Source organism: Neovison vison, chromosome 13 (assembly GCF_020171115.1).
Source record: "Neovison vison isolate M4711 chromosome 13, ASM_NN_V1, whole genome shotgun sequence".
In the NCBI taxonomy this organism is placed as follows: domain Eukaryota; kingdom Metazoa; phylum Chordata; class Mammalia; order Carnivora; family Mustelidae; genus Neogale; species Neogale vison.
The window spans coordinates 39413026-39437190 of record NC_058103.1 but is presented as its reverse complement, the minus strand read 5'-3'; the positions used below and the strand labels follow the sequence as shown (position 1 = coordinate 39437190).

The following is a 24165-nucleotide window of genomic DNA, read 5'->3' as shown; positions in this document are numbered from 1 at the left end:
TATAATAAAGAATTAGATATAATTGATTGTAAGATTGTAACATAAAATATGCTTAGATTTATTTCATTTAAATTCTAATTCGATAATCTTCAACTTATAAGACAGCAAGAACAAAATAGAAGTGTTCAATTCTAAAGTTCATAGCTAACATTTTATGAAACCATACAAGTTATATTTCATTACGTAAGGGTCTAGTGGGGAAAGAGAGAAAACCTTTTCCAATTAAGTGACTGAGGCAATTTGAGTTTTTTCTTCTGAAAAGACTTTATTTTTCTGTCCTCTGGCGTTTAAGAGGTGGATCGTCATGATTCTCTGTAACAAATCCAGAAAACCTGTATTAGGTAAGATACTTAACATTGGAAAATACTTTCAAAAACCAAATAATATAGGCCTTTTAAGATTTTTAATATTCAACTTATACATGAAATAGTAACATTCCCATGGATTTATTATTTTAATGAAGCTGTCTTCTACTAGACTGAACAGTGTGTATGCCATGCTAAAATTTGTAAAATTGGGAGAAAGTAGTCACAACTGAGCAGCAAGGAATCCTGAATTGAAATAGCTAACTAGAATTAGTTTTACATATTTCCAAATTTAATTAATAAAATATATATGTAGACTAAAAAAGCTCCATGAAGGTATTATAGTTTATATTTAATTTCCCAGAAATTGCTCACCTAGATTTAGGGTCTGGTTCTTGTAGAGTACAGCAGCAGGAATCCGGAAGGTGATACATAACATTTCCTTGTTAGGGGCTACATTTCTTACTGGGTGAATTGAACTGCATGCCTCCAAGGAAATGCCTAACACAGCCCCAGCTTGTTGCCGAACATCCTTAGCAGGATTAGGATCTTTGGAAAAGCTGTAACAGTGCACTATGGGAAGAAGCTCAGTGCTGCAGGGTGGCCCATCTAAAAGTGACTTGAAAACACTGAGAAACTCGATAGCCTTTGCTGGCAAGTTCATGACAATGTGCACAGAGTGTTTTCTTTCTTTTGACAGTGGTCCCAGCTGCTGCATTAACTCTTCTCTCACTGGTCCTTGAAGGAAGTCTTTCCCATCCAAGTTAAAGACTTTCACCTTTTGGTCCACTTTATTTAATTTACAATTGTGCAACAGCCATTTATGGGATTCAGGATTGAGATCATTAGCAAATACAGTGCAGTTTTTCTTTGCTGCTGGAACAGCAAAAGGCCCAACCCCAGCAAAAACATCAAACAGTACATCCCCAGGTTTGAGAAGTTCTGTGATACGACTGTGTTCTGTAGAGAGACGAGGATTCCAATAGACTTTTGAAAAATCAAATTCATAGGTGTAGCTGTTTTCTCGAACCTGAAAGAAGTATTATACTTTGATTAACCTGATTAGTCTTAAATTCCAGCCATGAATACTGGGATGGATATACCCACACACATACATTTACATTTAATAGAAAATAACAGTGCATTTTAATTATAATTCTGGTGTTTATGCTATCCTTGAGGCCAGTTAACAACCCACATTAGACTTTGACATGAGAAAATTCATCTCTTTAAAGCCAAATGGCTCTCCATCTCATTCTAATGGGGTCATAAAGTGGTTCCCAAATCACATGAGGAATTTTTCAGACAGGCCAGCTGACTGGCTTAATCATACTCTATTTTGTAACCCGATGGAGAGAGAAATAAACCTATAAATTGAAACAACACACCACACACATCTTCACAATGACTAGCTAAGTTGCAGATAGCACTTCCACTCAGCAAATAAGCTTCCTTAGTTTTCAGTTTGTAAGAGGGAGGCATGATAGATGTGTCATGCACCAGTGAATTTGGGGGTATTTTGCTATGTTTTTAGATAGTTACATGGACATTGCAAGTTTCATGACTACATATTAGAGCCAGTGTACAGAACAAATCATTCTGCTATTTTCTCTTTTCCCAAATTTGAGTTTTCATGGATTAAACTAAATTTATACAATGAAGCTAAGTCTTGAAACATTTAAGACTTAATGCCATTTTTGGGGGGACTATCATAAACACGACAGAAAACAAAATTAAAATTATAGTCATGGAATCTGACTTCAGCCCTTATTTTATTTTTTTTTTTGTAAAAAATTAAGTCTTTATTAACCTGAGTATTTTCTAAATTGGTTCAGCCCTTATTTTAATGGATGAAGAATAAAAGGGCAAGAAAAGTTTGTAAGTTCTATAAATCTGGTAGAGATAAATATTTTCTAAATTCTGCCTTCATGGAATATTCTGCCTTCAAATTTGTGTAAATATTTTTTCATCCCAACCACATCAGATGCTCTGGCCATGTTAAGGCTCCAGAATTGGAAATGTTCCTTCATTATTCTGCCAACTAAAACCTGGAAGGTTCTAAATATGTCTCGGGAAGCTTTTCCTGAAATATCTTTTCTACTCCCCCTTTTTAATGTGAAGCACAGTACTAGTTTGAAAAAAAATAATTCTAAGTATCCTTCTGATCAGCACGGGAGTTTTGACCTGCTCCGTTTCCGACCTGGGCCGGTTCACCCCTCCTTAGGCAACCTGGTGGTCCCCCGCTCCCGGGAGGTCACCATATTGATGCCGAACTTAGCGCGGACACCCGATCGGCATAGCGCACTACAGCCCAGAACTCCTGGGCTCAAGCAATCCTCCTGCCTCAGCCTCCCGAGTAGCTGGGACTACAGGCGCGCGCCACCGCGCCCGGCCTAAGTATCCTTCTGGTTTTACTCACACTGTCTCTGGTATCTCACTCACCTAGTCAGCATTACTTTCAGCCCAATTAACTTTCAGGTATCTTTTTACTCACAATATACACACAAAGTACTTATATGCTGCATGAGCTCCTAAAGTCAAACTTAAATGTGATTCTATTTGGAGCAAAGAAATTATATTGGGTGAGCCTTTACGTTTATTTTATGGTATAAATGTTAAGTATTAAATATACCCTAAGAACAAACTTTAGTTGACTTAAGAAATCAGTCAGAAACCATTTCAAAAATTATATAAGTTTCTCAGAACTTTTAGAGCTCTGAGAAGAAGGATGCCACCTGCTATCGTAAAGCTTGGTAGCAAATGAAGAACATGTAGTATTCAATCAGTGCTGCTGAGATGAGCGGTGATACCAGCAAAGGATTCACATTCAAATCTCACTTGGCGCAACAGACCTCATACATGTAACTACATGTATGTAATACTATGTACTACATACAAGCAGTAGGCCATGGAGGTTATACAGGGAAAGACTACTCTGGAGTCAGAAGCCTGGCTCCCAACACCCTACTCAGTCATACCTTGTTACCTGCATAAAGAGAATATTAAAAAGAATAACCATTATCTTGTGGGCTTCTTAAAATTTGTTATATTTAAAACATTAGCTAAGGCCTAATAGTAAGTGTGTAGTAAATGGTATTTTAATATTCAGCTACAATTAAATTATGGAGAAATAATATTATACCTGAAATATTCACCTAAGCTTATGTGTCCCAGAACCTTAAAAAATAATTATTTTGCATAAACTCTCTCCTGAGTTTTACAAAATCCTGTTTAAAAGAAGTCAGTCAGTCAAAGAAAGACAAGTGCCATGAGAATGTTCACTCATATTTAGAACGTAAGGAAAAAAAAAAGATGAATGTAGGGGGCGGGGGGAAAAAGGGAAGTAGACCTAGGACACTGTTAACTATAGAGCACAAACTGAGGGTTGCTAGAGGGGAGGTTGGAAGGGGAGGGACTAGATGGGTGATGGGCATTAAGGACGGCACTTGTGATAAGCACTGGGTATTATATGTAATGATGAATCACTAAATTCTACTCCTGAAACCAACATTACACTATATGTGAACTAACTAGAATTTAAATAAAAACTTGAAAGAAACAAACAAAAAGACGTATCTTACATTTTAAGAGGACTTTGTTACTAAAATTTTTGTCACGTTATGGAGAAAGTTGAACCTATTTCCTAGCTTGGGTATAAAATTTCATATAATGTTAATATATCATCATCTAAGACTTTTGGCTTAAAAAATGTTTATATTCTCCAGCACTTCAGAGGATTTTGGGGGTAGAGGATGAGATTTTAGGGGTACCAGGTATCTGTTCCCACATATTAAAAATATTTTTTCTTTGAAATAGATTTGTTTTTCTTATAAAAGAAATATGTGCTCAGTAGAAAAGTATAAAGATGAGAACAAAGGTCACTACTAACTACATCAAATAAAAATATGCCCACTGTTAACATTCTAATATACATGCATATTTACATAAATACTTAGTTAAAATAGAGCGATGTTCTATATACTATTCTATATGCCAAAATTTGATCAATTCGCTGATGAAAATTTAGATTGTTTCCATTCCTGTTTTGTTATTATAAAAATGATGATGAAGAACCTAGTACATACAGCATTACAATTTTGTCCAGTTTTATCCTTCAGATAACTTCCTGTAAATGCAATGATAGGTCAGAGAACGTACGTATTCAAAACAGCAATATATTACCATATATTCCTGAGTATCTGTCAAATTTGCACTTCCATCAAAAGGCTATCTAAATGCTCACATTCTCACATACTCATCAATACTGGGTTATTATAAATATTTTTAATCTTTGTCATCTTTTAAGATTCTAAACATTAATCAATATAATATGTACCTAGGAGACAATAAAATACTCCATACCTTGGTCATCATGTTCTCCTCTCCAGATAGCACTTCCATTTGGAAATTTCGGTATGTATTATCAATATTATTGATTTTATTTACTGCTGAGGTGATTCCTGGATTTTTGTCAATCATAACTTGGCCTGAAAGATAAGAATTCGTAATAAATACTGCCAGTTGGTCACAAAATAAAACAATATATGAAATGGAAATAAACAATTTTCTTTTGGTTTATAGACAAAAATTGCACCTATAGAGTGGCATACAATTCTAAAAATTCAACAGATTAGTAAAGTTAGTGTCGCCTCCAATACAAATACAAAAAAACCATATGGGTACATTTTTAAAGAAAAATTTTCGAGGGGCGTCTGGGTGGCTCAGTCAGTTAAGTGTCTGCCTTCAGATCAGGTCATGATCCCAGGGAGATCAGGTAGGCGGGGAGCCTGCTTTTCACTCTGCCTCTGCTGTTCCCCATAGTTGTGCGCTCTTTCTGTCAAATAAATAAATAAAATATTTGGAAAAAAAAAAAAGAAAAGAAAAATTTTCAAGGAGTTTGGATCTACTTACTATTTTTCCTTTTTTTTTTTTTTTTTTTACTAAATCTCAAATGGACCAATACACAACAATAATCAAAAAGGGAGACCATAAGGTAAAAAACAGAAAGAAGAGATGTAAGGACCATGGCAACAAAGATCTCAGAAATCACCAGTCTGTCTTCATTGGCCCCAGATCAAATGTCTTCTTTACTGTGTGCTTGAAACAGATGCCTTCGCTTTGGAAATATATAACAGGAAAATAAGTTTTCAAATAACAGAAACATAGATTCTTAGGGTGCCTGTGTAGCTCAGTTGGTTAAACATCTGACTTCAGCTCAGGTCATGATCTCAGGGTTCCTGCTCAGTGGGAAATCTGCTTGTCCCTCTCCCTCTACCCCTCCCACCCACTCTCTTGCACACTTTCTATCAAATAAAAAAATAAAATTAAAAAAAAAAACATAGATCTTTAGGGTCTTATCTAAATTCAGTGTTCATTTACTTAAATTGTTTTTGTCAAATATTTGCCAGAGCCAGAAAAGCTACAAAATAATAAAACACACCAGAAATGGTATATTGATGCCCCTCAATTCAAGTCTACCTTTTTTGTCAGCACTTAAAAAATTTATAAGAATCTACATGCTATCTCACTGCACAAAAATAACTTGATTTGTAAGCTAGTAAAAAGTACCCAAAAATACAAATACACTGATATATAATAAAAATTTGTCCAGTTTCTTTCTGATAATTAGATACCTGATGTTAAATATGATAGTACCAATAAACTTCAGCCAATCATTGTTCTTATCCTGTTCCACTTCAGGTATCAGAACTCAATTTTAAGGAATGGTAGCTTGAAATGAGGCATGAAATAAAAAAACCAAAACCAATTCTGAAAGTCTATAGTAGAAGCTTTAAAATTGCCACTGTATGAAAATGTTTCACTTTTAATCTATGAGTGCTCCTTTATAAAATAGGGATGCTGAAAGGTATGTTTGACTTATGACAAGTAATGACTCACAGCAAAGCTTATCCTTGACATTTGTGCCCAGTTATACATATAAAGATCTGCTTAGATATTTATTGTATTATCACTATGTATTATCAGCCCCTATCATCAATAAGAACCAATGAAATGCATAACGGCATATTTCTAAAATTCAACCCATGCAAAATACTGAGAACTATATTTTAAAGGTGAAAATAATTCCCATAAATTCTGACAATTACTCTACATTAAAAAAATTTGATCTGGAGAATACATGGACATCAATATTTGTAAAGGGATACCTGCAATCGTGATTAGTCTTCTTTCTTATCCCAAAGGATAAAGGACCCAGGCTCAAACATGAAGGCTTAAAGAGGTACAACACACAAAAGCATCATTTCTAAAAAGGTTAAGGGCACTAAAAAACAAAGTATGGTGACTAACATACAGAAGACAATCAGTTGAATCAAACCATGAGTAAACACTGTCTTGCACTTTTGATGGTAAAACACTCAAATTTAAGAAACCTAGAATTCAATATAGCTCTGAGGGCCTAGTAAGTTCTGTGTACCAAAATGACAAGATGCCAAAGAATTCTACCAAAGCTGAAGATGTGAGTTTAATCTATGCTTGTATGTTGTATACACAAAAGCCTGAACTGATTCTTAGAGCTTTGCTGTCACATGGGGAAGAATATTCCAAAGCTGGTCTTAAAAGAGAGGGTGTGTAGCCCAAGATCCAGTTTAAAATTAAAATGATAAAATGTCCTGCTTCTGTAATTTGACATCAAATAATTTTAAGAACTAAAATTAGAACTTGCTAATTACTACTTAGTACATGAATCTTACTAAGACACATACCAATTAAGTGCTTGAAAGGTAGTTGATGATCTCGAAGGTTCAGATGGGCAATATGTCCAACTCTGCTAAAACCTGAAGTCACATCTTGACCTTCAGGAAGCACAGCTTTCAAGATTTCTTCTGACTTAAAGTTTTCATAAGTTAGTTCCAAACTGTATTTAGAAATCTGTGGATTGACATTAAGCTGCTTTAAAATACTGAGTTCTGCTCTCTCAAAGGAATCATCAGTAAATATTTTATAGGGATCCAACATAATTAGTCTACTTTCTTCATCTTCTGGATCTTCAATCACACGTTTTATGCCTGGGCGCTGCAGTGCTGCCCTTTTAAGGGATCGCATCAATTTATCGACTATTTCTTTCCTAACTTTAAGCACTGGGATGGTTACTGTCTTTTTAAAAGCTGTTCTATCAAGTTTTGTCATTCCTCGAACATTAGAGGGTGGTGAAAACAATTCAGAGTCTCTCTGGTCTGTTTCTATTTCAGGCATAGTTGAGAATTTTTTTCTTTGATCCAACAAGAAAGGTGCTCTGCTATGCTTCTGTATTTGTGATGTCCAAGATAGTGGAGTCAGTGATTCTGATTTAGATATTCTACAGTTTTCCACTTTGAAAAGTATTCTTGAGAATCCAAATGGCCTCCGTAAGATCCTAAAAAAAGGATGGATTTTTTAAAAATACCATAAAATTACAAACTTATATGTGCACAATAGGTTAAGAATAAAATTCTAGGGGTGCCTGGGTGGCTTAGTTCTAAGTGTGGGGCTCTTCATTTAGGCTCAGATCATGATCTCAGGGTCATGAAACTGAGCTCTGTATCAGACCCCTCAGTCAGCGGGAGGTCTGCTGGAGATTCTCTGCCTCTGCCCCCCACTACTCTCTCTAAATAAATAAAATCTTGGAAAAAATCTAAAATACTCATTTTTTAAAAAAGATTTATTTATTTGACAGATATCAAAAGTAGGCAGAGAGGCAGGCAGAGAGAGAGGGGGAAGCAGGCTCCCCGCTGAGCAGAGAGCCCTATGCGAGACTTGATTCTAGGACCCCAGGACCCCAAAACCACAACCCAGCTGAAAGCAGGGGCTTAACCCATTGAGCCACCCAGGTGCCCCTAAAATTCTCCCATTTTAAACAACCTGCTAAATGCTGATAATTAAAACTTTAGTAATGTGTGGCAAGTATACTATCTTTTCCATGATACATTGTTTTTTATTAGTAGTAAATAATAAATTTGCAGCTTCAAATCACCTGCGGCCACAACAAGGCTTAGTGATCCATCAGCCTCCCTATAGTCAATGAACCTCTCCACCTGCAATTTTCTATACATGTGGGATTAGAAGGCTGTGATTTAAGTTAAAAGATAATCTCTAAATGAAATGGTCATTAATTTTATGACTGTACCAATGGCAATATTTACTAGGACATTCTTAGGAGTGCAACATGCTTTACAACACACTGTCAATCTTGCCAGGTGTGTGATATCACATCCTTATTTAGTAAACGAGCATACTAAAGGTCAGAAGTAGGTTAATTCACCCAGTCTCGCTGCTGTAAGGGGCTGAGCAAGGATGAAAAGCCAGGTCGGCCTGACTTCAGAGCCTGTGGTCTTAATATGTTGCTAGTATTGCTGGGTTGTCTGTCTTCAACGCTTTCCTACCACAAGTCGATGACTTGAGGTTTCGGTATTGGGAGGACTAGGATTTGCTAAGTCTTACATGCCCACTACATTAACAGTATCAGTTATTCACTTTACCTTCTAAAATACCAAAGAACCAACCGGTAGGGAAAGGGCCCTGTCCCAGGACCCCGTAACGCAATTTTCGAACTTCACAGTCAGGGTTCAAATTTGGTCTAGCAGTAAGCCAGCTGTGTGATCTTGTAATTTCTTAACCCTAGTCTCGGCTTCCCACGTGTAAAATGAAAGGCTCTTTCAGAAAGCTTTTGAAAAGATGAAACTCATCCCTTCCTAGCAACTACTCGGACCGAAGCTCAACACCCAGGCGGTAGGTGACCTCACAACGTTCTTGCGGCGGAGAGCAGACCTTGGTGGCCGGTTACTGCCACCCGACCATCAGCCTCTCCGTTCAGGGGCCTTGCGCTCACCACCTCACCAACGTCACCATCCCAATTCCCGGCGTCGCTCCGCGGCTGACTCCAAGACTACACCCCTCTCAGGCTCTGGTGCGGGTCGGAAACGGGTCACTCGTGGAAAGGCTGGCCCTCGATGACATCATCACCGTTCGCCACCAAGAGACGAGCGTCATCAGGTCGCGTCGACTCCCTCCTTTCCTCGCCTCGCTGAATTAGGTACGGGAACCCGGAAGGGCCTGTCCCACAGCCCCGCCTCCGACGCGACTAACCACTGGAGGGTTGGGGTGGTATCTCCCAGATGGATCTGGTAGTCGGCCAGCGAGCAGCATGGAGGCACCCTGGGGGATCGTCAACGCTGAGCGGAGCTGGTACGTCTCTGCCCAGCAGCCTGAAGAGGCGGAGGCGGAAGACTTGAGCCCGTTGCTAAGCAACGTAAGTGGCCTCTGGTAGCTTCCCTTTGCTGAAGGCGTCCGGGCTTCCCTGAAATGCCTGGCACATAAGACCGGGGAAAGAAGGAGGTGGGGGTGCGGCACGGGGAGAAGGGAGAAGCTGGAGCCAGACTCTTGGGGCGTGGGGCGCTAAGGCAGCATCCAGACGCCGATGAGACTGGGGGGAGTGCATGGATGTGCTAGCCGCATAACAGGGCCCAGAAAGAAGGTGCAGCAGGCACAGGTGGAAAACGATGACTGGATGAGCAGCCCTAACGTTATGTAACTCAGTGCTGTTTCTTAGTGTCTCTGTGGACTTCCTGTTCCGTCCACCAGTCTTGTGAGGTTTTTGCCAGAGTCACAAGATTTTTCTTTTCTAGACTTAGTCATTGGGTGCCTAGAAACATCTTCATGCAGAGAGCCTTAGCGGTGAAGGAATGGAGGTGGCCTGGTGTAAAGTACATAAGCACTTCCTTGACCCTAAAGCTTGTGCAATGGGTCTTTGGCCTTTTAACTCAAGTCCCTGCACTCTAACAGTTTCTAGACTTTGCTCCCAAATGCTGTTTTGGGAGAGGATGTTTTCAAGGGTCTCTTTGGTAGAGCAACGTGAATTGTTTCTATTTATTATATCGTCATTGCAAGGTATTCCTGACCATCCTTGCATTTGAGCTGACTTAATTCTTTAAATATATAGAGATTACTTTTGCAGTCCTAGTAATTGGGGAGCAACCTTGTCTACAGCAGCCTCAAGCTGACTCAGGAATTCTTCAGTAATCACATGGGCTGAGGCCATCTCCCTTCTCTCTGTCCCACTTCATTCCTATCCTATCTTCATCTTTTGCAGTCACAAGGCTAGTCATGGCTTTTCCTGAAGTCAGCCTGGGCTCTGTACTCGTGGAGATGATTTTTCTAGGAAAGAGATTCCTGGCCCTGCACTAGTGGGTGGTGGGAAGGGAAGAAAGGAACCCACGGTGCCTGTGGTTTGCGGGAAACTTTACCCATAACTTGTCATTCATTTCATGATGAAATTGGAACTTCACCATCCAAACATTTAACACTACTAAATTTGTGTGCTTGCAGGAAATTTACAGACAGGGATCCCCAGGTGTTTCATTTGGTTTTTCTGTGTTTAATCTGACGAATGCCATCATGGGAAGTGGCATCCTTGGCTTAGCTTATGTTATGGCTCATACTGGCATCCTTGGATTTAGGTGAGTTTTTGTTTTTGTTTTTTTCCTTCTTCTTTTAGTGTTACTTTTATTTTTTTCCCCATTTTGATAGTACACCAAGAAGCAAAGAGGCTCCAGAGCTAGTGTTACATGGTGTCTAGTAAAATTATTTCTGGGGTTTTGGCATTTTCCTGCTACTCTTATGTTGTTGCTAGTCTGTAGCTTGGAGGGATGCAATATAATTTGTATTTTTTATCCAGAAGTGTGGCTAATTTTAAAAAATGGAAACTTGATCCACACTTGCTTATAATAACCTTAAGGAGTGGCTGTTTGTTTTTTTGTTTGTTTTTAAGATATTGTTTATTTATTTGACGTACAGAGAAAGAGAGAGGGAGGGAATATAAGCAGGGGGAATAGGAAAGGGAGAAGCAGACTTCCCACTGAGCTAGGAGCCCGATGTGGGGCCCAATTCCAGGACCCTGGGATCATGACCTGAGCTGAAGGCAGATGCTTAATGACCTAACCACCCAGGCACTCCAAGGAGTGGCTATTTGTTGTGTCAAGTTGGCCAAAGTGAATTAAAGTTTATCAGCCATACAGATTACCTATAAATAGCAATTTTGTGAGTGTAAAGTTCATAATCTTTTCATTTCTCTCCATCTTCTCCTGTCTTCCTGCTGTTAGGTAGTCTTGTTTCCCTGAGTCTAGACATGTGTTCTGTGTCTATTGCTTTTCATCTAGACTTAACTCATTTCAGTTAGCCCAAAAGAGAAATCCTTGGCTTTTCTGTGTTTCCGTAGTACTTTGTGTATTCATTCTGTTATTATAATGTGTTATAATGATTTGTTTGCAAGTTCGTTACCCTGCTAAACTCAAATCCTTTAGAACTAGACCTTATCCTTAGCATTTAGCATTTGTTTTCTTTATCAGTAGAAGCAGATCTATTTTACCAGGAAATTTAAAATAAAAATTGAGTCTCATTAGGTTTATTTTCTGCTTTTATTTTGCATTTCTTGATAAGCAACCGGTTTTTAAGTAATGCAACGTAAACAAAAAGATTTATTTATTTGAGAGAGAGCACATGCACAAGCAGGAGGGGCAGAGGGAGAGAGAGAGAGAATCTCAAGCTGAGCCAGAATCCTGACCTGGGGCTCTACCCCATGACCCTGAGATCATGACCCAAGCTGAAACCAAAAGTGAGATGCTCAACCAACTGTATCATCCAGGCACACCTCCACCCCGACTTGCTTTTATAATGGGTTATATGCACAACCTTTCATAATTTTTAAAAATTAAAAAAAAATTTTAAGTAGAATCCACACTAATATGGGACTTGAAATCACAACCCTGAGATGAAGTCTCACGCTCTTCTGAGTGCTAGGTGCACCTCATAATTTTTTACAAGTTTTAATTGAAATTCCCATTAGTTAATATACAGTGTTATATTGGTTTCAGTTGTACAGTAGAGTGATTCAGCAATTCCATACATCATCTAGTGCTTATCACAGTACACGCCTTAATCCCCATCACCTATTTCTCCCATCCCCCGCTCACCTCCCCTCTGGTAACCTTCAGTTTGTGCTCTATAGTTAGGAGTCTGTTTCTTGATTTGTCTTTCTCTCTCTCTTTTCTCCTCTTTGCTTGTTTTGTTTCTTAACAAACTCTCATAATTTTAAAACTTCAGTAGTGTATTTGATATCTTAGGCAAGACATAATCATAGGACTTATTTTTGGATTCCCTTTTTAAAATCTGCGTGCAGATGTATACCACCGAACATGTCCTTATTGAATCATATCAGATTTTCTATTAGTGTTACCAAACAGTTATTTTGTAAGGCCTCAAGTGTACTGACAAGTGTACTTGTATACAAATGACAGGTGTACCTCTCAGCTTTGCTACTTCGTAACAAGTATTAAGTAGACCACGAAGAATTTCTTCAACTTCTGGGTACTCCACTAGTGCCAGCTTTCTAAGAAGCTTGTCCTGTTAGTATGCTCCTGAGAATAAGTAGGAAATTACGCATGTTGTCTCTTTTTACACTTTTGGTACAAGGATCCTAATTATTACATTATTTGCACCTTTTGAAATTGTGTCAATAGATGTGTGTTAACTGCTTTTGTTTGGTTTGGCGAGCATATATGTGTTTAATGAATGCTAGGAAATGCAGTTTTTAAAAAAGATTTATTTATTTTAGAGAGAAGGTGAGAATATGTGAGTGGGTGGGGAGAGAGAGGGAATCTTCAGCAGACTCCCCACTGAGTGAGGAGCCATACCTGGGCCTCCATCCCACGGCCCTGTGATCATGACCTGAGCTGAAACCAAGAGTTGGATGCTCAACCAACTGAGCCTCCCAGGTGGCCCTAGGAAATGCTGTCTTAATTCAAAATTATACTTGAAGGTATGATATGGAGGTACAGTCATTGGAAGAGGAAGGATGGAGGGAAGGAAAAAGAAGAGAATGAGATTTCACAACTAAAACTTCTGTTTAGACTTAAAATAGGAAGAAATAGTTATAAAAGGGAAATATTGCAAGATCACTGAATGGCTGAGCCAGCAGTCAGCAGACAAGAGTGCTGAAGGAGAAAATTGTTTATGTTTTAAATAAAGTTTGTTTCTTTTTTTTTATCTGAAAGCAGTATATTTTCATTTAAATAAAAGTTGGGGAATACAGAATATTTTCTTGAGTGACCATAATTCATTTACTCAGAAGATAGTCCCTATGAACATTTGAATGTGAAAAAAATTTGTTTTTGTAATGAAATACCTCAAAAAAGGAAACTTTGTGGGGATTTAACTATGTACTTTTATTTTTTTTATTAAAGATTTTATTTATGTATTTGACAGAGAGAGATCCCAAGTTGGCAGAGCAGCAGGCAGAGAAGGGGGGGGAAGCAGGCTTCCCATTGAGCAGAGAGCCCAATGCGGGGCTTGGTCCCAGGACCCTGAGATCATAACCTAAGCTGAAGGCAGAGGCTTAACCCACTGAGCCATCCAGGCACCCTTGACCTGTACTCTTTTATATTTCAGTTTTTTGCTGTTGATAGTTGCTGTCCTGGCTTCTTACTCAGTTCACCTCCTGCTTAGTATGTGCATTCAAACAGGTGAGTAAAAATATTGTCCCGGGGCGCTTGGGTGGCTCAGTAGGTTGAGCCTCTGCCTTCAGCTCGGGTCATGATCTCAGGGTCCTGGGATCGAGTCCCACATCGGGCTCTCTGCTCGGTGGGGAGCCTGCTTCCCTCTCTCTCTCTCTGCCTGCCTCTCCGACTACTTGTGATTTCTCTCTGTCAAATAAATAAATAAAATCTTAAAAAAAAAAAAAAAAAATATATATATATATATATATATATATATATATATATATATATATATTGTCCTGAGTCATTTGTTGAAGCAGCCCCTTGAGATGATAACCACAGATAGGGGTGGATGTGTCAAATTTAATTTCCAGCAGGCATATTATTATTATTAGGTAGGGTGGTTGAACTGGAGAATTTCAAAAGGCCAGGATAAATAGACCCAATCCTAGGAGAATATTTAAGGACAGAATGGGAGGAGGAAACTTACCTGCCTTTCTCTACAGCACACAGCATAGTTTTCTAGATTCCGGTAGATTAGGGGAAGCGTCTGCAAGGTATTTAAAGAATCCAAACTTTATCTTATGGGGAAGCAATAGACAGGTGTTTATTCTGACCATATTTCTCCTAGGGTGATTATTTCCTCCAAGGAGAACACCTTCTCAGATTTATTCCTTCCTGCTCTGTAGGAGGCAAGGTCACTAAACTTTGGATTTATTTAGATAGTTTTATATTTTTAATTGCAAGTCTAGAAGAAGGTAGTTTTTGACAGAATTATATGCAATTAAAACAATATAGATGTGTATATGCGTTTTACCATTTGGAACTTTATTATTTAATTCAGTCATGTATTCTTTTCCGTTGCAATGAATAAAAATATATGAATTACAGAACTGCTTTAATAGAGTTTTTCAAATGGCATTAACACATGTTCTTTGTCCCTCAATCCTGATCTTTTTATCTATCTGGTTTGTTTGGATTAGTTTGGATTAGTTCAGTTTTGATGGTAGAATTATGAGTTTAATTCTTAGGTGGGTGAATTCACTTTGCTCTATCAGTTTTGTAGTTTTCAGACTTTAAGATGTTTGGATTAGTTCAGTTTTTTTTTTTTTAAATTTCAACTAATTAACATATATTATTAGATTCGGAGGTAGAGGTAAGTGATTCATCGGTCTTTTTTTTTTTTTTTTGAGAGATAGAGACAATGAAAGAGAGAGAGCATGAGAGGAGAGAGGTCAGCGGGAGAAGGAGACTTCCTGCTGAGCAGGGAGCTTGATGTGGGACTCGATCCCAAGACTCCAGGATCATGACCTTAGCCGAAGGCAGTCACTTAACCAACTGAGCCACCCAGGTGCCCCGGATTAGTTCAGTTTTGATGGTAGAATTATGAGTTTAATTCTTAGGTGGGTGAATTCACTTTGCTCTATCAGTTTTGTAGTTTTCAGACTTTAAGAAGCAGAATAGTTACATAAAATAGATAAAAATGGGATTATTCTGACTGGAACAGGTGAGAGAAGCCCAAAGGTATTTCTTGAGAATTTTAAGACTCTCCTAAGCATAGTTATAAATCCTCAGCTCTACTCTATTTAATCTATGTATCAGACATACCTGCAGATCTTTTTATAAATAGAGATTTATAAATCATGGGGATTCTCATTCCAGGAATCTGAGGTGCAATTAAGAAATATGTTTTTAAAAGTCCTCCTGGTGATTCTTATGCAAAACTGATTTAGGATCCACAGTTACAGCTATATCTTGTACCAGCGCCTTTGGCCATCCAACCTGCAAATGTGTGCTTTTGCTTTCAAGGAGCTTTGGTAACAGTGCAAACAGTGAACATACTAGGAAACAATGCAGTGATATTAATCTGAAAGTAAAAGGTGTTCATAAGAACATTCCAAATTCAGGAATAATAGCATTAAATAGGTGTCTATGAATCCGCCTAAAACTTGACTGGAGTTTTAATGACATGTTTTGAAATTCTGCTTCTTTGTGTGACAAAATTATTTTTACCTAACTGTGGTAGTTTTAACATCTTAATAGGTTATTTTATTATGGATTCTACTGAAAGAGTAATATTTTAGTCAACCATATGGCAATTATGTCTTCATTAACTAAAGTGTTATAACATGCTTTATTAATTTCAATTATTTGGGAGTAATATTCAATTTAGGAAGATTTCCAAGTAATGCTAATTTTTTTTTCTCCTTCAGTTCATCTATATTTAACTTTAAAATTCTGACACTGTCTTGGTTTCTTTTACTTTAGGATGTATGAACTGAAAACCTCTGTTTCTTTCTCTTTTTTCTTTTTCCTTTATTTTTGTAGCTTACTTGGTCCAAGAACTAACTTCTTCATGGTTCTTCATATACATTGATGCACCTGTATTCTGTTGAATTCCTTCAGTCGTTTTAAAGTTCTCTATGGAGGTAGGCTTTTAAAAAATGTATATACATATATGTATATATATAATATATATATATATACACATATGCACACACATAAAAGACTAGAGAAAATTTTTCTTCAATGTATTGGACTGTCATAAAGGAGTATTAGATCAAATTGATTGGTCAGAGAAAGGGCTTTCCTAAGTCTTTACAAAATAACTTCATTTATTTGCCTGGAATACAAGAGGAATGTTTATCTTTATAAAAATAAAGGATTTCTTCTTGTGAAATTCTGCTGTTTTGGATTTTATATAGGAATTGAGTTCTCCTAAGACTGTTTCGGGGAACGGAGGTAGCATATAAGGTACCTTAATCTCTCTAGCCTTAGTTTGTTATCTATTAAACAGTAATAATAATCTTTCCTTTTGGGGTTGTTGTGAGAATGAAATATAGTAACATATATAAAATGCCAAGTCTTTGGTCAATGCTAGCTTTTACTATGAGTTCTCACTTATGCAAAACCCTTGAAGTTTGCAAGATGTTATACACTTTGCTGTCTCAGAAACAGTTGGCTTTTTGTGATTCTTTGGGGAAACTTCTGTGCTTAGGGAATAAAACCATAGGGCCTCTTCTCTGGTCTCCACATTACTGTCAGCAGGAGGGAGTTCATTGATCCTACCACCTTTGTACTTTCCCTTACTCTCTTGTCCATATAGCCCCCTTTTTCCATTTGAAATTTCATGGTATGTTATTACAAGCACTCCCTTGCCCCTCCCTTTTATCATCCTACTCCTCTGGCAAAACTCCAGCCATGGTTAAATGTGACTCTGCCTACTTCACACATGCACCTGTGCAACTGAATGTTCCTGAAGAAAAACACACAATCTCGCAGATCGATATAACTATAATTCGGTGTCTAGTGTACCTATGACACTATCACACGATCCTCATTAACTTCCTTAGTTCATTCACGTGCTTAGTCTTCTGTCTAGGAGATGATGCCTTGAACACATTCTCCTTGATTACAATCTTAGCTGATATCTTCACTTTCTATTTCACTGAGAAAATAGAAGGAATCATAAATGAACATTATAAGTTCTTGCCACCACTTACTTTGGAGGAACTCTTAGTGTTCTTATCTAAGATCAGCTTCTCTACTTCTGCTCTGATCGCATCTGCTCTCACCTACATCCCTCCAGTCACTCTCTCCCTTCTCACTTCTTTTTTATCATCTTTGTTTCTTTGTTTTCTTCCTATCAGCTTACAGAGAATCTGTCATTTCTTCCATTTTAAGAATGACTCTACATTCCTTCAATATGCCCCATACCTTCATAGCAAAACTCTTCAGAAGACTTATTTATGTCAGAAAGTTTCCCTCTCTTATTCTATCTCTGTCTGTTTCCCCCTCTCTTATTCTCTTTTGAACCAACTTCAGTTAGGCTTTCCACCATCATTCCATTGGAATTATTATACCAGTGACTTACATTTAGTTGCTAAATCCAGCAGTCAGTTGTCAGTCTTCACCTTGGTTGATCATTCAGCCGCATTTGGTAGTTAGTTGTTCCTTCCTCTGTGTGACACTTACTTACACACTTCTGGTTTTTGTCCTATTTCTCTGAATACTCCTCTTTTTTCTCTGCTGAATATTCTTCATCTTTCCATCTTCTAAACATTGGAGTACCCCAGGACTCTTCCTCTAGTTTTTTTTATACTCACTAGGGCTCATGGTGACCCGAAAATTTATGTCCTTAGCCTGAATCTCTTCCCCTGAATTTCAGTCTCATATCCAACCACCTCCATGGCATCTCCACTTGGATACTAATATATATATCTCAACTTAACAGAACTGTCCAGTTTTGTACTTCCAATCTATACCTTCCACTCTTTTCTCATCTAAGTAGATGATAGCATCTTCCTTTTAGTTGCTTGGGTCAAAGATCCTGGAGTTATGGTGAACTCATTTTTTCCCCTTGTACTCCAAATGCAAGCTCCAAATGTGAGGACGTACCCATTCTATAATTTTGAAGGTAGAACATTGACTCAAGACGTGAAGACCCTGATGGAAAGGTGTAGAGGCTCCCATTTGATCCACCAGATGTACTACCAGATCTAGATGATACTACTAGGTATCTAAATGAGTTGAAAACTTATGTGACACAAAAACTTGCACATGGATATTTATACCAGCTTTGGTCATAATTGCCAGAACTTGGAAGTAACCAAGTTGTTCTTTGGTAGGTGAATGGATAAATGGTGGTCCATCCAGACAATGAAATATTACTCAGCACTAAAAAGAAATGAGCTATCAAGCAAAGAAAAGACATGGTGAAACCTTAAATGCATATTACTAAGGGAAAGAATCCAATCTGAAAAGGCTACATCCTGTACAGTTCTAACTATATGACATTCTTGGGACATGTGGCTGGCTCAGCCAGTAGAGCATGCAACTCTTGATCTCACTTTCATGAGTTCAAGCCCCATGTTAGGTGTGGAGCCTACTTTTTAAAAAATGGCTGACTCTATGAAATTTTAGAAAAGAAAAAACTATGGAGACAGTAAAAAGACCAGTGGATTCCAGGGGCTAGAGGGGAAGGATAAGTGAACTGGTAGAGCACAGAGGATATTGCAGATAGTGAAACTGAGGGTTTAGGGGAAGGCAAGGAGCTTGGAATGAGAGAGAAAAGATACAAAAATAGAGGACGAGTACAGGAGATACTTTACTAGTAGATACATGTCATTATTCATTTGCCAAAACTCATAGAATGTACAGCACCAAAAGTGAACTCTAATGTAAACTATGGACTTTGGGTAATAAAGATGTGTCAGTGTAGGTTCACTGATTGTAATAAATGTACCGCTGCAGGGGAAATGTTGACAGTAGTGGAGACTGTGCATGTTTGGGGTTAGGGGGATGTGGAAACTCTCCCTACTTTCTGCTCAATTTTGCTATGTAGTTAAAATTGCTCTTAAAAAGAAAGTTTATTAAAAAAAAATTAAAGGGGCACCTGGGTGGCTTAGCCAGTTAAGCATCAGACTCTTGGTTTTGACTCAGGTCATGGTCTCAGAGTTGTGAGACAGCCTCATGTTGGACTGTACACTGAGAAAGGAACCTGCTTAAGGTGCTCTCTCCCTCCTTCTCCCTTTGCCCCTCCCCCCAAAAAATTTAAGAAAGAAACAAACTCAGAGGAAAAGAGGAAACAGAGATAATACAGAGACCTGATGAAAACTTTTAAAAAATACTACATTTAATAGCTTCAGAGAACTAAAAGATGATAACTGCATTTTTGAAACAAAGATAAGAAATGATTAAAAGGTTATAATAAGAGAACACAAGAGTCCTAGAAATTAAAAATAAAATTTAGAATTAGTAATTGGCTTGAAAGAGTTAAGGACATTTTTTAGGCAGAGGGTTTAGGGGAAGGCAAGGAGCTTGGAATGAGTACAAAAATAGAGGACGAATGCAGGAGATTCAACATGCAAATAATTGGAATTCCATAAAGAAAAAAGAGAAAAAATACAATGGAAGAAAATTATCAACATGATAGTACAAGGAAAGTTTGTGTAACTGAAGGAAACTAGTTTCCAGATTGAAAGAATTCTTCTTAGTATCCAATATGATATTTGTAAAATAATTCATACCAACACACATCATTGTGAAAAATCAGAAACCCAGAGAATGCTCTAAAAGCTTTCAGAGGGGAGAAACAGAATTTTCCTACAATGAATCAAGAACTATAATAGCAAATAACATCCCAGGAAATACTTTAAATAAGAAGACTATGAAAAAATACCTTCAAAAATTAGGGTGGGATGATTTCCATATAGAATTCTATACCCAGCAAAACTATCAAGTAAGTGTGATGGTAGAATACTAATATTGCATGCAAAGACTCAAAGAGTTATTTCCTGTGCACTCCTACTTAATGAGCATTAGAGGATGCCATTTACCAAAGTTATGTACTATCAAAGAAATAGGGAATTTAGCACAGGGAAGAATGGGAATTCCCAGGACAATTGAGCAGCTGATCTAAAAGCCACCTCCAGATTGGAGTAGGTTTCCCTTTTCTTTTTCTTTTTTTTTTTTAAGTAGGTAGGCTCCATGGTGGGACTTGAACTCAAAATCCTAAAATCAAGACCTGAGCTGAGATCAAAAGTGAGATGCTTAACTGACTGAGCTGCCCAGCCGTCCCTGGAGTAGTTCTTTGTTTTGTTTTATTTTGTTTTGTTTTTGCAAAGCTACAGTCAGCTTTCCAGGCCATGCTTGCCTTCAAGATTGTGTTCATGACGACCCTTTCTTTATCTTTTTCCTGAAAAGAATTCCTTTCCTATTTGTCAGGCTCTGCTTTGCACTAACAGTACTTGAGTAAGGCAGCAGTAAGGCCTGGTTATCACAAAAGTCTAAGAATCAAAAACTGGAAGATTGAAACAAAGTATTCAAGGGAAATAAAAGAAAGTAATCGATTAAGGAATATGGAGGTTAAGGGAGTTAGAATTGAGAGTAGCTGATATCTGAATGTGGAGGGTAAGGGAGAAGGACATGTCTAAGGATATCTCCCAGATTTCTGTTATGAGACACTGGACTAATGATAGCATCATTAAATGGACTTAAGAACATAGCAGGAGGCATTGATTCAAAGTAAAAATGAGTTCAGTTTTAGATAGGTGGACTTTGAAGAACAGTTGACTCTTGAACAACACAGGTTTGAACTATGCAGATCCACTTATATGTGGATTTTTAAAAAAATAAATACAATATGGAAATCGTATTTTGTCTTCTTTATGATTTAATAACATTTTCATTTCTGTAGTTTCCTTCATTATAAGAAGCCAGTATATAATGTACATAACATAGAAAGTTTGTGTTAATTGACTTATGAGTAAGGGTTCTAGTCAAGAGTAAGCTATTAGTAGTTAAGTTTCTGAGGGGTCAAAAGTTACGTGCAGATTTTCGATTGCATGGGGGTTGGCACCATAGGCCCTGTGTTGCTCGAGGGTAAACTCTATATCTAGATGGATCTACTCTAGAACTAAAGCCCAGGGTAAGATTCATTTATTTATTCAGTACACTTTTTTTATCTGTTGGGAATACAGAGATGAATAAGACTTACTTCCCTGAAAGAGTTCATAGTCTAATTGGGGAGAAATATACGTAAGTTAAAAAAATATTGTAATGGCAGTTTGACAATTGTAGCTATTTGAATATGGGCTAGATATAGTGATAGCTCAGAGAGGGAATGATTTGCCTTGTCTGGGTTGGGGATTGAGGGTCAGTAAATATTCCTGGAGGACTGAGCTGAAAAGGAATTTGACTAGTAGGAGACAAGGCAAGAGAGAATATTGCATATACAAAGGTAGGTACTACATATGTTATTCAAGATACCAAAAATAGTTTACTGTTTGTGTATGAGTTACAAAAGAGAAAATGAAACTGAAGAGATAGACTAAGTGTCACTTAAGGAATTTGTGGCGTTTTTGCTGAACCAGTGAAAAGCAACTAAGGTGGTTGAAAAGAGTCAAGGCAGATGCTGGGATTCACCACTTGTTGCTTCCAAAGAGAATTTTGGTCCTTCTTAGAGCCCACCAATGAAGAGAGCATAGCCCCCTAATTTTCTCTTCCTAAAATAAGGTTATACTTCTTTTAGTAGGATTTTAATTGTTAGCAATGATGATGAAATAAATGAGAAGTAAAATGTCTCCTTTGTGCTTACCACTTGGGTAAGCACATTTTGTTTTTGTTTTTGTTTTTGTTTTCACGTAAGCCCTTTAGAGCAGTGATTCTCAATACTGTCCATTGCAGCACGCTTCTTATATGTTTGTTTGTTTGTTTATGAGAGAATATACATGAGGTGAGGGAGGTGCAGAGGCAGAGGGAGAAGCAGACTCCCTGCTGTATGGGGAGCTGGTGTGGGCTCCATCCCAGGACCCTGGGATCATACCTGAGCCAAAGCCAGATGCTTAACTGACTGAGCCACCCATGTGCCCCCATTGTAATACCCTTCTTTAAAAAAATTCCAAGTGCTCCATTTACTATCTGAAATGAAATTCCTATAGATATTGTAACCTATCTGAGGTGGGCTGATTATTTTGTAACTCTGATGCACTTAAATTTTTATTTTTGTTCCATGGACTTTACACAGCATCCCTTAACTCTCTGCTGTGTGATATGATGTTAGTGCTCTTATCCTTACATGTGTCCTCTCCCTATTTCCCATATTCCTCGTATTTCCCTGCTGCACTTTTATATTGTTAAGACTGACAGTATTTACTTTCTGTTTTGTAATTGTATGTATGTCATTCAAGTTTTCTCTGTAAGTTGAGTGTAAAGTTGGAAACTAGTGAATAGCATTTATAGGATAAGACTATGTAAATGTAAATTGTAGAGCCAAGCAGTATATTGGGATCCTAGAACTTTCCCTACACATGCAATATCACAACCTCTGTATCACTTGAAAGGAGAATGTTTCTAGTATTCTAGTGTCTTATTTTCTTTTCCTGCATCAAGTTCTCTAAAATCATGCCACATTTGGTGGGTAAACTGACATTTAATTGCATATTGAGAAAGATCAGAAGTAGTGATTACAGCTACATAGTAGACTCTCAATAAATGAATGACCTGCATGACACTATTAGGGAGAAAAAGGTGAGAGGAAAATGATGGAAAGCACAAGAGAGAAAAGAATTTCAAAATAATAAGGGTGCATTCCAAATGGCCAACTTTCTGAGAGTTGAACTATTATTTGAATAACTCATGTACCTCAATTCGGATCCAAAGATAATATTGCTGCTGCTGAAACTTGGGCTTTGTACTGTAACCAGAGTTTATTAATTGTCCTATTTCATTGAGGAAAAAATGCAAAGCAGACAGAACACTGGAGTAACTAGCTGGAAATATTCCACGACTTTATGGGAAGCAGCTTTCCAAATGATTCGTGTGGAGGCCAAACTCTTGGTCTAGCCAAAATAGCACTAAAGTGTGCCTTGATGGTACATTAAAGAAGAAATTTTCCCCCAATTTACTTGTTAAGATTTACAGCCTTTCTGCCTCCTGAAAACATAACATTGATTTCTCTAATATCAAAAAATAATTTCCTAAAATAGATTGCTAACGACTGCTTTCAGTTATTTATTTTAGGAGAATTGTGCCAAGTACTGCTTGTATGGTTTCCTGTAAAAGACTGAATTAATTTTATAATTTTCATAATTAACGTTATTCCTATTCTGTAGGAATATGCTTCTAATGTGACTGGTCATTACCACGTCTTATTTTGAGATCTCGCAAAACATTTTCACTTTATAAATAAGATATTAAAACATTGATCATATGAAGGAGCAGAAAAATATCCTTTATTAGTAGACCAAATGATACTTAAACTATTAAACACCAGAGAAATTTAAAGTTGCAGCTTAAATCAACCCTATCTGATATTTGGTGGAAAAAATAGAACTATTCAAGAGATATGGTTTTTAAAGTGCCACCAGCCTATTATGGTCATTGTTGAATATTTGAATGCCCCCCAAGAAAGGAAGACAAAGAAAGAAGATTATGCATTCATTATTATCAGTTTATAGTTAATCTCACTCTTTTTAGGTTTTCTATTTTATGGATCATATTCAAATCAACTTTTTCACTCAGTATTGACATTTTTCATGTTATAAACATAGTTTTTAATGGTTACATATTAAATGGATCAGGAATACCTACTGTAATATACTTAACCACTTTATCATTATTGAACATTTAGGTGGTTTGTGTTTTTTTTTTTCAGTGTAAATTATGCATGATAATCTTTGCATATAATTTTAGTCTTATTTTCTAAGATAAAAGCTTCTTGGGGTAAAATGTTATAAATATATATTTTAGGGCTCCTGGGTGGCTCAGTGGGTTAAGCCCCTGCTTTCGGCTTGGGTCGTGATCTCAGGGTCCTGGGATCAAGCCCCACATTGGGCTCTGTGCTCAGTGGGGAGCCTGCTTCCCCCTCTTTC

The 24165-nt window shown here is 37.5% G+C and overlaps 2 protein-coding genes across 2 annotated transcripts in view; one reads left to right on the top strand and one right to left on the bottom strand.

The window, feature by feature from the left end:
• Positions 1-60: 60 nt before the first annotated feature.
• On the bottom strand, positions 61-9293 carry TRMT5 (tRNA methyltransferase 5). The gene is given in 6 exon segments (XM_044232490.1): positions 61-270; positions 272-312; positions 681-1335; positions 4668-4792; positions 7031-7680; positions 9133-9293. Coding segments are annotated over 6 exon segments (1539 nt in total). The 5' UTR covers positions 9153-9293; the 3' UTR covers positions 61-222.
• A 73-nt stretch (positions 9294-9366) lies between these two features.
• Positions 9367-24165, top strand: part of SLC38A6 (solute carrier family 38 member 6) — a 69237-nt gene continuing 54438 nt past the window's right edge. Inside the window, exons 1-3 of the mRNA XM_044232491.1 lie at positions 9367-9552; positions 10629-10759; positions 13746-13819. Of these exons, the coding sequence (XP_044088426.1) occupies positions 9448-9552; positions 10629-10759; positions 13746-13819 (310 nt within the window). The 5' untranslated portion in view covers positions 9367-9447. The remainder of the gene's footprint in view (positions 9553-10628; positions 10760-13745; positions 13820-24165) is intronic.